Source organism: Heptranchias perlo, chromosome 29 (genome assembly GCF_035084215.1).
Source record: "Heptranchias perlo isolate sHepPer1 chromosome 29, sHepPer1.hap1, whole genome shotgun sequence".
NCBI lineage: Eukaryota > Metazoa > Chordata > Chondrichthyes > Hexanchiformes > Hexanchidae > Heptranchias > Heptranchias perlo.
In genome coordinates this window covers 19868313-19881698 of record NC_090353.1, presented here as the reverse complement: position 1 = coordinate 19881698, position 13386 = coordinate 19868313, and the positions used below count along the sequence as shown (strand labels likewise).

Below are 13386 nucleotides of genomic sequence, written 5' to 3'. Positions count from 1 at the left end.
TTAGATTTAATTCTAAATCTAATTTAATCAAAAATATTTCAATCATACACATTAATTTTATTCCACTATTTAATATTGATTTTCCACCTGGCTCATTTCATACATAACACATGCTATTGATTTTTCAGGTTACCATGAATCAGCTCCTTCACCCAGTGAGTACGGCTTCTGTTTCTGTTTTTCATTAATGTTTCTTTTCATTATAGTGAGCAACAACATTACAAATCCTTTATTAATCACTATTTATATATATTAAAATACACCCACCTTATTGGGAATGCATTCTGCGGTTCAGAGCTATTGGATTACTGATGAAATATCCAATTGTTCAGTAATCAGGCACAAATATAATCAGGAGCTGGGAGCTAACGGATGCTACTTGTAGCAGTTGCTTCTTTATACTTGGCAGTCTTGTGATCTTGTTTTTTATTTTGAGTGGTATATGCCCAAGAGCCTTCTTTGGTAGTCTGGGCCATCAAAGTCAACATTTGAGTCCTCTGCAGCAGAATTAGTATGCAATCTTGCCCACCGGCGAGCTGACACCTGTGGTGTCGTATCCCCTTGCCCTAGCTCCTGCACACTTGCGTCCAATGAGTCATCATGTGTAGACACTTCCTCTAACCTAGCCTCTGAAGTAGATGTGGTGCCAGTATCTCAGCTGATGCTTGTGGGGGTGAGATTCAGTGATGGTGCATCTTCAGGAAGGCTCGCCTCCTCTTCCTCCATTAGCACAGGAGCTTCCACAGTCTCAGCACCTGCAATGAAAGAGCGGACGAAGGATTGGCTTGTGGTGTGAGGGAGAGCAGAGAGAGAGAAGTGGGTGATGAAAGCATCTGCAGCTTGTCATGCAGAGTTTGTGGAATGAGATAGAAGTCAGAAGGGAGAAAGAGGATTAGGCATGAAGAAACTTTGCGTGAAATCTCCTCCAGTGTTGCCAGTCACCACGGCTTCGGCTCTGCCCCTGCCCATGAGAGCCAGAACGCTTTCTTCGAGGGAGGAAAGGGACTGCAGGAAGGCTCTTCCTTCTCCAGTTTCAGCCTGCTGTCTTGAGTTGTGTGCGGACCTTCTCCTGCAAGAAAGAAGGAAGTGTGTAAGTGAGAGTCCTGTGAAGTGTTTGGACAATTTGCCTGTCACGGTAGAACAGCTGATAGACAGTGTGAAAGATGTGAGGTGTGGGTAAGTGAGGGCTGGAATAGTGGTGAGTATGTGAGTATCAGGAGAAGGAAGTGTAGTGAAATGTGATGCAGTGATTGTAGAAGAGTGAAGGAAAATGAGGGTGGGGAGTCAAGTGATTCATGAGGCTGTAAGTGACAGATGTATGAGTAGAGAATGAGAAAGCAGTATTCTTACCTTGACAACTCTAGTTAGGTTGTTGAACTTCTTCTGCATTGCAACCACGCCCTGGGTGCTAGGTTCTTGGCATTAACATACTCTGCGATCTCTTTCCATTGCCGACATATTTAGTGCCTGGGAGGCTTCCTGCCTCTAGGGTGGGGGGAAAGAGGATATCCCTCCCCTTGTCCACTGTCTGCACAGTCAAGGCAGCATCCGAGAACCTTTGTGCTCTATCAGCGCTTGCTTCAACCATACCTCTGATTGCAAAAGTGTTCCCCTGGTGTCTGCAGCCAAAGTGCACTTTAAAAGGTTCTGGCTGCCATAGAAGTCCGATATCCAGCCTCCTCTACAGGCATGCAGCCAATGAGTAGTGTGAGTCATGCTGGCTGCACGCCTGCTTGATTAAAATGATCAGGCAGCAGAAACATTGCATGCTGCCCAAATCAATAGTAACAATAGCGCACCGCCCCCTGTGCGGCCGGTTCTGGGCGCGATCTGATTTCTAGGCCCAGAGTTCAAGAAGGTAATGGGCAAGACTTTATTTTAGAGACACAACCGTTTATTTCAAGTATAATTAATGAAGTTAGGAAATTTTTTATTACATAATGCCTGATTTCTGTTGTATACACTGTGTAACTATTTATTCTCCTTTTCCTTGTAGCTGAAGCACCCATTGTGGTAGTGACACTACAACCAAATGAGGGGAGAAGACCCATTGATTTTAATGTCACTTTCACAATAAATAATTTGACATTCACATCAGATTTACAAAATATTAATTCCTCTGAGTATACATCTACATCAAGCAATGTTATTAATGTGGTAAGTTTATTCTGGAATTATATATTATTGATTATCAATACATTCTGATTTATATCAGTAGATTGATGCTCCTCTCTCTAAAACATTCACTGTTGATTTTTTTTTGTAGCTCAACAATCTGTACAGAAAGAGCAAGATAAAGAAAACATTCTCAAATTGTAAACTCGTATCTTTCAGGTAAAACTAATTTCTATTGACTGCTCATTGTCTGCATCAAAATATTTCTATAGAAACATATTTTGAGGACTGTGATGTCTTTAAAATAAATATCTTAATGTGTTTAAAAGAAAAACAGAAAATGCTGGAAACTTTCAGCAATTCAGTCAAATGAGGCCCCCGTGTCAGAAGTGGAAGATATTACAGATGACGAGTATTTAAAAAATGCACGCACGCACGCACACTCACACACCCCCACACAAAAGGTGCTTAAGTGGAAAACAAAAGGTGGTTAAATGGCTGAAACATCAATATTAAGGCTGGAGGGCTGTAAAATGTCCAACAGGAAGAAAAGCTGTTTTTCTTGCACGTGCATTGAGTTTCATTGAAACAGAATGGGAGCAGGAGGGGAAATTGAAATGAAAAGGGACAGGGATCTCGGAGTCACACTCTGCAGAATGGAGGTGTTCAGCAAAGCGATCATCTACAATTAAAACGTTTGTTTATTTCAGTTTATTAAAGCTTTCAATTTTCGGAATGAAAATAATGGCCATAATCATCATGTAAACATACTTAAGAAATGAATTTTGGTCATTCGCCCTTCACTCTCAGTGTATAGTGTAAATCACACTGAGATGTGAACTGTGCTATGGAAACTTTGCTGTGTTGTGCATGACATCATTATAGTGAAAACGATAAGTGGTTCATCTGCTGTTCAGTTTAATTATTAGAAAGGCAACTGCATAATCGGAAACCACATGTGTGATATATGTATATAATGAAAAATATAGGCCCCAAAAATCTACGGGGGCATGATTATGGGTCACACCACTGAACTCTGCAGGTGACCCCGCCAGAATTCGTAGGGGGGGGCTCCAGGGCTGGGCCTCAATAACCACCAAAGATGCCAGGTATGACCATAGAAGCTTGCTGGCCTGGTGGGTGGGGGGGGGGGCGTGGGGGGTTGGGTGGGGGGTTGGTGGGTCCCCCCGGGAAGTAGCTGATTCTAGCCCTGATGGCCCTAAGTGTCTGGAGCTGCTTTAAAAATTAATTACATTGGTTTCAGTGAGTTAGGCGTGGGTGGGACCAGTGTACAGTGCTGATGCTGCACCAGGTCCTAAATGAGGGCCAGGGAGCAGGAACTCCCAACTTAGGAAGCCCTTGTCCTAGCCACGCCCCCTTACATCGAGGGCCTTGTAAAGGTGAGTGGAAGGTCTTGGGCGGGAGTCCGCCAGAATGGCTGTAGATTTTTAGGGCTATATCTTTGGAGAAAATCTTTAAGCCAGTGTCAGGAAAAGATTTTAAAAGCAACTTGCCTCTTGCTATTTACGACTTTTAATATATATAAAAAATTATTTGTTCAAAACTGTTAATTAATATTTAACCAGAGGAAAATCAGTTTTAAGAAGACTGTTGATGTCGCTAACAGGCTGCTTTAATTTTCTACTCATTGAAGTTGTAAAGTATCTTAACTTCTGCTCGCTGCTTGTCTTTCCCAGTTCTAGCTCAGGAGAAGATAATTTCCTCATTACAAATCATATTTTATATTCTATTGTTAATTAAATATTGAAATAGCCATTGCCCACTTCAATGGACCAATTTTAATCTATCAATCTACATTTTATTTCAGCATTATTCTGTAATATTTATAAACAGTTAATGTGATCTTAGTTACTTTACAAAAGATCCTTATGTATTAATGCAAAATGTCTAGAAATATTAATATTTTAGTGCTAATAAATTAGTGTTGCATTTTGTAATGATTTTCATGAATTCTATGTTCCCTTTCCTTCCACAGTCCTGCAAATCGAGGCAATACTAAAGTTGAAACACTATGTTCTTTTAAAAATGATCTCACTGTTCCAGGAGTTGATAAAGTCACTGCTTACAATGAATTCAGAGAAAACACTAAGAAAATCACTGCATTAGGAGCATATTCACTGAACAAAAACAGCCTCTTTGTAAATGGTACGTATTGATTCAAATTAAATGATAATATAACTTGAACAGCAAAACACTATTACATTGCAATCCTTTCACAGCTAAACCTTAAAATTAGGTTGGCCCCAAATAGTTTTCTGTAGTTATGAGCCATGGTTACTCCAAAGCCCTCAGTGTTACACAGAATAACACGGTGGCAGCCCTTACTCCTGCTGATCTCCAATTATCCACACTAAGTTTTTATGGATAATCAAGATGGAGATAATGAGAGGGGAGATAATAAAGGGCTCACTGTAGATTACTCCTAGGAAATGAAAAGACGATCTGTTTCCCACTTTCAGGAAAACAATAACTGAATTATGAATCGATTTGTAATCTTGAAACTGGAACACTTAAGATATTCAATAATAAGTGATATTCTCGCTGAAACCCTGGGCAACATATTTACATTTCACATCTTAATTTCAGGTTATCAAGAATTGGAACCAACTACAACACCAACTATATCTATACCTGCATTACGAGAAGGAGACCTATCATTTGAACTTAACTTCACAATAATAAACAGAAATTTTACTGAAGAACTTAATGACCCAAATTCCCCTGAATATCAAAGCATAGTTGCCAATGTGACCAAAATGGTAAGGACCATTTTCCAGTCACTGCTTGAAATTTAAGCCTGTTTTGCAGGAGGCCAGATGCATCAATTACTTTCAAGTAAATTTTCGAAGTGAAGCATTATTCAGTTCTTAATGTGTGCATTTTTGTTAAAAATATACTTTATAAATCTTTGTTACATTTTCTGTAAGATTTATTTCACATTTCTTGAAAAGTATGCGATCTGTACTTACTATTGTATATCTTTTGCAGCTCGCGGGATTATTCAAGAACAGCTCTTTAAAGGACAGCTTCCGCATTTGTAAAGTTACAGGACTGAGGTAAGAGGATTTCTTTTGCATGTTGGGTGCTGTTGAGATAAAACAAAGAAATTACCTTTCAGCGATCCAGCACATTAACAGAATCCAAAACTGGTTCGTGAACTATGTTTATTAATGCAATTTTTAAACTTGTGCCAGGAGCTAAATTCAATTGTAGATAGTATTACATACTGACAGTTAAACAATTCCTTAGTCATATGTTGCTGATCAATCTCTGGTATCTGTTTCAGTTCAGATATCAAGTACTTGGCATTTGTTACTTACTTTAATTTTTTTAAAAAATCTTGTACCCACCTCCAGGATCCCTGAAAATGTGCATCTCACATAAAAGGGGTGTAGACCCAGAGTTATAGGTCTTCAGACAGTTTTCTGAGTCATTATACCCTGTGAACTGTGTCACATGGGGTGTAACAGACATGAAAATTAATCCCAGAATGTGACCTCAGACTGTGCTGTGGTGTGTGATAGAATCCTGAATTTCTCTAGGGTAAATTACATAATGATGCAGTGAAAATTATAGATCAACTATTACTATATTTGCTGTACATATACAAATATTTTGAATAGTCTTGAAAGGACAACATACTTTGATTCAAACTTAACTTGATATGTAAACATTTGTAATATATACTGAATCACTGAATCTTGAATGTAACATTAGGGCATTATATGCGTGCTCAAGTTAGTCGGGTCATTTTAGGTTATGAATGGTTTCCTTCTACAATCAATTTTTCCTCCATTCTTTCCAATAGAATTGGATCAGTTAAAAGTATTTGCACATGCTACTTCAACCCAAATGCTGCAAATGAACCAGTGACGGTACAAAAAGTCAGAACAGAATTTTCCACTGGAACAAATGGAACCAACTTGCTTGGTAAAATCTACCAGTTGCGAAATAACAGTTTGGCAGTGGGTAAAGTATCAACTTTAGTTGCATTTATTTCTAAAGATTTCCATCTTTCCATGTTGATTATTAATTAACGAGAATCTGGGCTGTTTCATTATTCTGCAAAAAGTGGACAGAAGTGATTTTTTTTGGGGGGGGGGGGAAATCGGTTCACATAGTGGTGTTGAGCAGGATTGTTTAATACCACACAGACAGAGCTCTCAATCTCAGTTGCTCCAAGTAAGGAGTTAATAATCAGGAGCTGTAGCATCTCCCAGCTTGGGTGCAAGCAGTGGCAAAGCCAGTGGAGGGGGGGATCAAGAGAATCAGGCCCCCACCCCTAATCATTTTGAAGTCAGCCAACGCAGCTTTGAAGGACTGCCTCCAGTTCACCTCCAAGGAAACTCTGTCACCCTACTTCGGCCGACAGGTTCAGGATACAAGTCTGTGCCGTTCCCGGCCTGCCTTCGGACTAGGTAAGTCGGCATGCCCCAGTTCGGTCCCCTTCCTGACAAGTTGGCCAAATTTCAATTTCGGCCTCTATTATTGAGTTACATAGCTTATTACGAAGGTAGTGATTATAGATTCTCTGTAAAGACATATTTGTTTGCCAAGGGTGAGATTCTGAAAAAGCTATCCAGCGATTGGTAATATCAATTTTTTTTTAGCTTTTGAGGTCTTGGGCTTGAGGGAATTAGCAATAAACATTTGTTTGGCAAAGTCAGTTATTCATTATAAATGCTAAGCCTATCAACAACTTTTAAAAAGAATTTTCAAAATAATGTCATAACCAATATAATTGCTGAAAAATAGATGAAATGTTGAAATACAATCAATTATAAATAAAACTTGTATATTTTACGTGTTGCTGCTTTCAGGAAAATTAAAATCAAAATAATTTTAGATGACCATCTGCAAAAGAGCAGCATTATAACTCAGGAATCAATCTGACTCCTATCCTACTGAAAATGAGAATTGCAAGACCAGGTGATAGTCTGCGCTGCTTCAGTTTCACACCTGTTGCAGTATAGCTTCAGCTTTGCGCAGAACCAAGTTTTTTTAATTGAATGTATTTAATGATAGCACTGAGCTTCTGCACCCATCAGCTTTCTGTTCACCTTAAAATTTAACTGGCCAGTCCTTATATGCCAAGCGTGTGCTAACTTTTTTGTTCTGGACGACCTAGGTGCATGCCACATTGTCTCATGGGTCATGTAAAGTTTAAATCAATGTTCCATTAATTTGTTGATATCTCAAGCTGCGGTTACCAACAGATCTGGGTGTTATGATTTAGTGTTTATCCACCAACAAGGCAACAGTGCTTCATATGATGTATTGATGGGGCATGTGGGCCACATGTGACCCAAATAGTTTGGACACCCTTTTTATATGCATGCCAAGAGCTCCTTTATCTCTGGGCAGAGCTTGACAAGCACCTGGCAGTATAACTTGAGTCAGCTGGCTGCTTCTTCTGCTATAAAGGTACTGGCCTGAGATGATATCTGTGGTATAACAATGTCTGTAACTATTTTAGAAAGTATTATATAGTCCATCATATTTAGATTTATGGTACTGGAGCTGGTTACCATAGCAATCTAACAACACAGGTAAGTCAGTTTGGATTCAGCTAAAGTTGACATTGAACAATCTTTTCAAAGCAATCTTTTATTATTTGTGATAAACTGAGTTGCAAACATTTTTCTGACATACTGTATATCTGAACTCATTCAAATAAGGCCATACAAAGGAAAATTCCATGATCCCACATTCCCAGTGGGGAACCTTGCTCAGAGAATTAGAGCTATGGTGTTGTAGCTCGATCTCTGACTCCTGCTCCCTTCAGCTGGGGTGACCCCACTGGAAGCACGGGATCGCAGAATTACCCCATGTAGTTCCAAAACCATTACCTAACTGGGTTGAACACTACACACCAATTTAAATTATTATCCATTACAGGTGTGATAAGATTTTATTCAATTACATTTTCACTATTAATTGTTCTGCATTTATTTTATGCAGAAGCTAAAGCCCCCATCACTACTGACAAAATAGAAATACCATATTGGGGAATCATACTCATCGTGCTGGGCATACTGCTCATTCTATTTCTACTCTTCCTCTTGTGTTTATTGGTAAGTACATCTGATTTTTCAATATTTTGCAGTGTCTCATTGCAGTGCTAAAGTGTAGAAATGTGCAGCATATAATGGAAAATAATTCATGGAGTGTATGACCAAGACCATGACCTAGATATGATATTTTTAAGATCATTGGTCAAATCAGTCACAAGGATCATTCGTCTCCAAGGTTTAACAGCACATAATTATTGATCATTATTATTTTAATTTAAGTACAGAATGAAATCTATTAGTTCTTCTTAAGAAGAAGTAGCATATTTCAAGAAAAGCCTGCCCTTAATATGAAACAAAAACAAAGTGCTGGAAACACCGAGCAGGTCCGTTAGCATCCGTGGAGAGAAAAGACAGGTCAATGTTCCAGATAGAGCCTTTCTTCAAAACCGGAAACTAAGATAAGCAAATGAGAGAGAGGGAGGGACACCAATAGAGCCCATCATATCACCAGCACCTCCTACTTTAAAGAATATAGGGAAGGTCTGAAGTTACTAAAGTCAATATTCAGGCTAGAGATTAGCTGCAAAGTGCCCAGGAGAAAGATGGGATACTATTCCTGAGTTTAGTTGGAACAGTGTAGGAGCCCAAATACGGAGAGGTCAAAGTGGGAATATGAGTGGGAGTTGTAATGGTGAGCTACAGGGAGGTCAGGATCATACTTGCAGAACAAAGATTTTCATCAAAACAGTCACCTAACCTCTGTTTGACCTTTCCGAGGCAAAGGAGACTGGCCCATGAACAGTGAATGTAGTATACTAGACTGGAGATTATTGCAGTTCATTCAACCCTTTAATTTCCTCCATCTGGTGTTTAGAGAACGCTCATTTTTCTCTTCCTCCTCCTCCTTTCTTTGTTCTAATTCTATTAAATTCTTGCTCATCTAATGGTTTAAAGTTCTGAAGAACGTCCTCACTCCTGAAATGTCAACCTATCTTTTCTCTCTACAGATACTGACTGACCTGCTGTATATTTCCAGCATTTTCTGTTTTTGTTTTAAATTTCCAATATTTTCAGTTTTTTCCTGTTACTGGAAGTTTTGATCAAAATTCATGTTTTGACCATTAGCACTAATGCTGTTTGTGACTATTTTCCGCTTTTGGTTGTATGAGGGTTTGTTTTGGGGTAATTTTCACCAGAATGATTAAATTGGGAGAAATATTCATTTTTTAGGAGGGAAATTTAATGCTGGAAATCTCATCAATCCAAATTGGCAGGTTTCACACTTCTCAAGTTGCATAACAGCTACTTAACCAATAAGAGGAACATCAAAGGACATTAGGTTAGCCACTGAGAGCATAAAATCAAATTAAGAGTAGTTGAAATGAATGTAATATCTGGGTGAAGCAGCATTTGAATGTCCTGTGGGACTCGATTATTTAAAAGTCAAAGGAGCTTACTGTGTTGAGGAAGTGGGTCAGAAAACATCCTAGGTTTGAGGGTGAGGAGATGGGGAGGGTTTGCCATTACTGGCATTATTTACCTGTCAGTGAGCGAATTACCAACCTGAGGCAGCCCCGCTCCCATGAAATGCCAACAGCAGCTCACAAAGGAAATACTGCAAAACTAGTTATATTCACAATAAATAAATTGACACAAATTACAGCAGTTTCATGATTCCTCCATTCGTTGGTTTCCCCACTCACCAGCACTTTAATTTTAAACAATTTTACAACACCAAGTTATAGTCCAACAATTTTATTTTTAATCCCACAAGCTTTCGGGGGCTTTCCTCTTCCTCAGGCGGTGTGGAAATGACATTTTCGAATCCTTCGCATTTTAAGATCACAAAACAATGCCTGGTGATTACTGCCCGTTGCCAAGGCAATCACAGTGAGCAGACAGAAAGGTGTCACCTAAAAAGGCCACCGAATATAAGGTGACACCTTTCTGTCTGCTCACTGTGATTGCCTTGGCAACGGGCAGTAATCACCAGGCATTGTTTTGTGATCTTAAAATGCGAAGGATTCGAAAATGTCATTTCCACACCGCCTGAGGAAGGGGAAAGCCCCCGAAAGCTTGTGGGATTAAAAATAAAATTGTTGGACTATAACTTGGTGTTGTAAAATTGTTTACAATTGTCAACCCCAGTCCATCACCGGCATCTCCACATCATGACTTTAATTTTAAACAGAGATATGTTTCAAGTACCAGTTCTCTGACTTTCTCCAAAGTGAATGAATTGGATATGAATTGGGATAAACTATTAGTGTAAAGGTTTCTATAGTACTGTATCTGTCAGCAGTGCACATTCTGAAATGATGCATTGGACTGCTGAAAATACACACTGGCACTTCAAACACGTTTTAAAATTAAACTGCTTCATTGCAAAGAAACTGACTAGTTATTAAAAAGTAAATAACATTTCTAGATTGTTGCAATTAATGAATATAATGAAAATGTATTATGACAAATATAATGAGATTCACAATATACCACATGAGCTGCTCTTCAGATTCCCTGGGAGTGGGGCCAGGTCAGGTTTACAGCCGACAAGGTCTGTCCTCCTGAATGTGGAGATGCCGGTGATGGACTGGGGTGGACAAATGTAAGGAATCTTACAACACCAGGTTATAGTCCAACAGTTTTATTTGAAAATCACAAGCTTTCGGAGGCTTTCTCCTTCGTCAGGTGACTTCACTACTGAATCCACTCCTCACAAGTTCAGTCAGTTCCCTGCTAAAAGCTTCTCCAGCTGAAAGACAGTTTATTTATGACAGGTAGTTGGACCTGGGCCTCCGGTCTAATTTATATAGGTGGTTATGAGCCTTCGCTTACACCTGTCCTCCAGCTCTTGCCACACTCGATTGCTGTCGAAATTCTAACATTCACCTTCGTTGCAGCATTTTTGTTGGAGAGAACACGGCCAGGATTTTCCGCGCCGGCAGAATCCCAACATAAATTCGGGGTGTGTGTTCCGCCTGCCCCGTAGTTGCATTCCTAACCCTGGCCGATTTGCTTGGGTCAGGCCATTTTTCATATTTCCATGTGAGCTCCAGGCAGGATTTCTGCATCCATTACGAAGCTCACTGGGGGGAGGAGGGGGATGAAAATGGCTGCAGTCGGCCTCAAGCACCTATCGCAGCCTAGTATTTTCAAGGGCGTCAAGCTGGAAAAAAAACATTTAAAATCTCACTTTGACCAATGCATAAGATTGCCCAGTAATTGCATTAGGCAATGCTGCCGTTTAAATTGTTCGTCTATCCCCATAGCATCCATTGACACCTGGAGCCTTGCATTGTTGCCATGTATATAAATATTGCCCAGCGGCAAAAGACACTAATCAACATTAGTATCACCTCCTAAGTCTTTAACTGGCATGAATGAGCAGTGGGTGTTGAACTAATGCCAAAATCCTATTCCTGATAACTTATGTTTTAACGGCAGAAAATTGGGATCAGCATTAAATCTTTGACTGTGATCACTGATTTTCCAGTTTTTGGAGCCTTTTAACAGTTACCTCCATGAACACGAGCAGCAAAACTCATACGAGTGTGTCACAGTAAATTGCCCTTCAGCTATTCAATTTTAAAAGTACAATCTGCAGAATAGAATACGGTCACCTTTATTTAACAAACCAAAGTGAATAGAGAGCTGAGCTGTACTCGGTTGATGAGAGAGGCAGCTGTTGTTCACATTGGTACATTCAGATAATGTAACAGAATTTTATTTATAGAGCTATATAATGTTACATAACAAATTGTAATATCTAGTATGTTTACTAACAGATAACATTTTAAACTTTCAGATTGCATTTTGTTTGAAAAAGAAGTATCACAGATCCTACAGCGTGATGCAAAACCCTGCTGGAATCTACTTTCCACATCAGAAATACCACTGATAAGAAATATTTCGAAGAAATAACAATCATGCAAATTACAGAGTGCTTAAAGTAATTATGTACTAAACTAAAACCAGAGCTCTCTTGAAACTGAAATAAATGCACTGTAGTAAAAACTTAAATTATTTTTACACATCCTCTGATTTTTAGATATGTCTGTTGGCCTGTCTATGATGCTTTCGGGGCTTCTGGGGTGCAATAGCGGCAGGCAGAGGGGAATTCTGAGGTGTGAACCTGAAGGATTTCCTGCATGAAGCGTGCATGCGGAACTTTTGTGAAGGCAGACGTTAGGCGTCAGATGCTGACAGGCCGATTTCCTTACAGCTGCCATAAGGAAAGCAGCCTTCCTGGAAAGGGGCCCAAATTCTTCATTCTTCTGAAAAATTAGATATGGGTATTGTGACTGTCACACACCTCCCAGAAAGAGGGAAGTGGCCCTCAAAGCAGGACACCAACCCCTTCAGCGGCAGATGCACAGATTACAAGTGGGACCTACAATATTGGGCTCAAAATTGAGGATGTATGCTTTTCACTGAAAGCTAAATTCTTCTGCCCAAAAGCAGGAAAGAAAAAGCATAATAAAATGTAAATAATGATTGTTATAAATATCAGGCAAAATTAATGATTTCACTCAGTAGATTTGTTAAATATTTTAAGAAATGAACAAAGTAGTGATGAATAGCACTGGAAGCTTCTGTATCTAAATTGGATATAATGTACATTTCAAAGATTTATCTGGAGTTTCTAGATGATCTTTTTGTGCTGCTGATTCATTGTAAGCTTCCTTAATAGCTGGGAAGTAATCTACTAAGGTGTTTTATTGTAGTGCTGTGATTGCACAATTCACTTTCACATATTTAAATAAAAGAGTATACACCTCAGATGTTCTGCATTCCTCAGTGATACATTTAAGATTCTACACACAAGGAATAAATAGAATTCTCATTGGTGACAGAATGTTCAGTTATACTTAAAGTCAAACAAAATGCTCTCAAAAGTTACAAACAGTTGAGTGTTTCTGAATCATGGGTGTTTCTTATGTGAATCAGTTGCAGTAACTTATTGTCACCAGTCAGACCTTAAGGATATGCACTTTGATAGTAACTTTTACTGTTGTGATCTGATAGTTCCATTATATATTTATAAAAACAATCAATTTAAAAATAATTTAGATGATATAAGAAATACATCAAAGTATTTATATAAACCTTATTTTTCTGGGTGCTGAACATTTCCAAAGCTCTCTATTTTTGTAAGTCTTGTCACATAATGAAACCCAAGAATAAACTACGCTTTGTATTTTGTATTTAATTTTTTAACAGCCACATTATATGCTGA

General features: G+C 38.9%; 1 protein-coding gene across 1 annotated transcript in view; it reads left to right on the top strand.

The window, feature by feature from the left end:
• Window positions 1-12941, top strand: part of LOC137299478 (mucin-16-like) — a 57880-nt gene extending 44939 nt beyond the window's left edge. Inside the window, exons 37-45 of the mRNA XM_067968239.1 lie at window positions 129-155; window positions 1997-2157; window positions 2267-2334; window positions 4112-4281; window positions 4723-4895; window positions 5125-5192; window positions 5945-6105; window positions 8098-8210; window positions 11956-12941. Coding sequence (XP_067824340.1) covers window positions 129-155; window positions 1997-2157; window positions 2267-2334; window positions 4112-4281; window positions 4723-4895; window positions 5125-5192; window positions 5945-6105; window positions 8098-8210; window positions 11956-12048 — 1034 coding nt within the window. The 3' untranslated portion in view covers window positions 12049-12941. The remainder of the gene's footprint in view (window positions 1-128; window positions 156-1996; window positions 2158-2266; window positions 2335-4111; window positions 4282-4722; window positions 4896-5124; window positions 5193-5944; window positions 6106-8097; window positions 8211-11955) is intronic.
• Window positions 12942-13386: the final 445 nt, after the last annotated feature.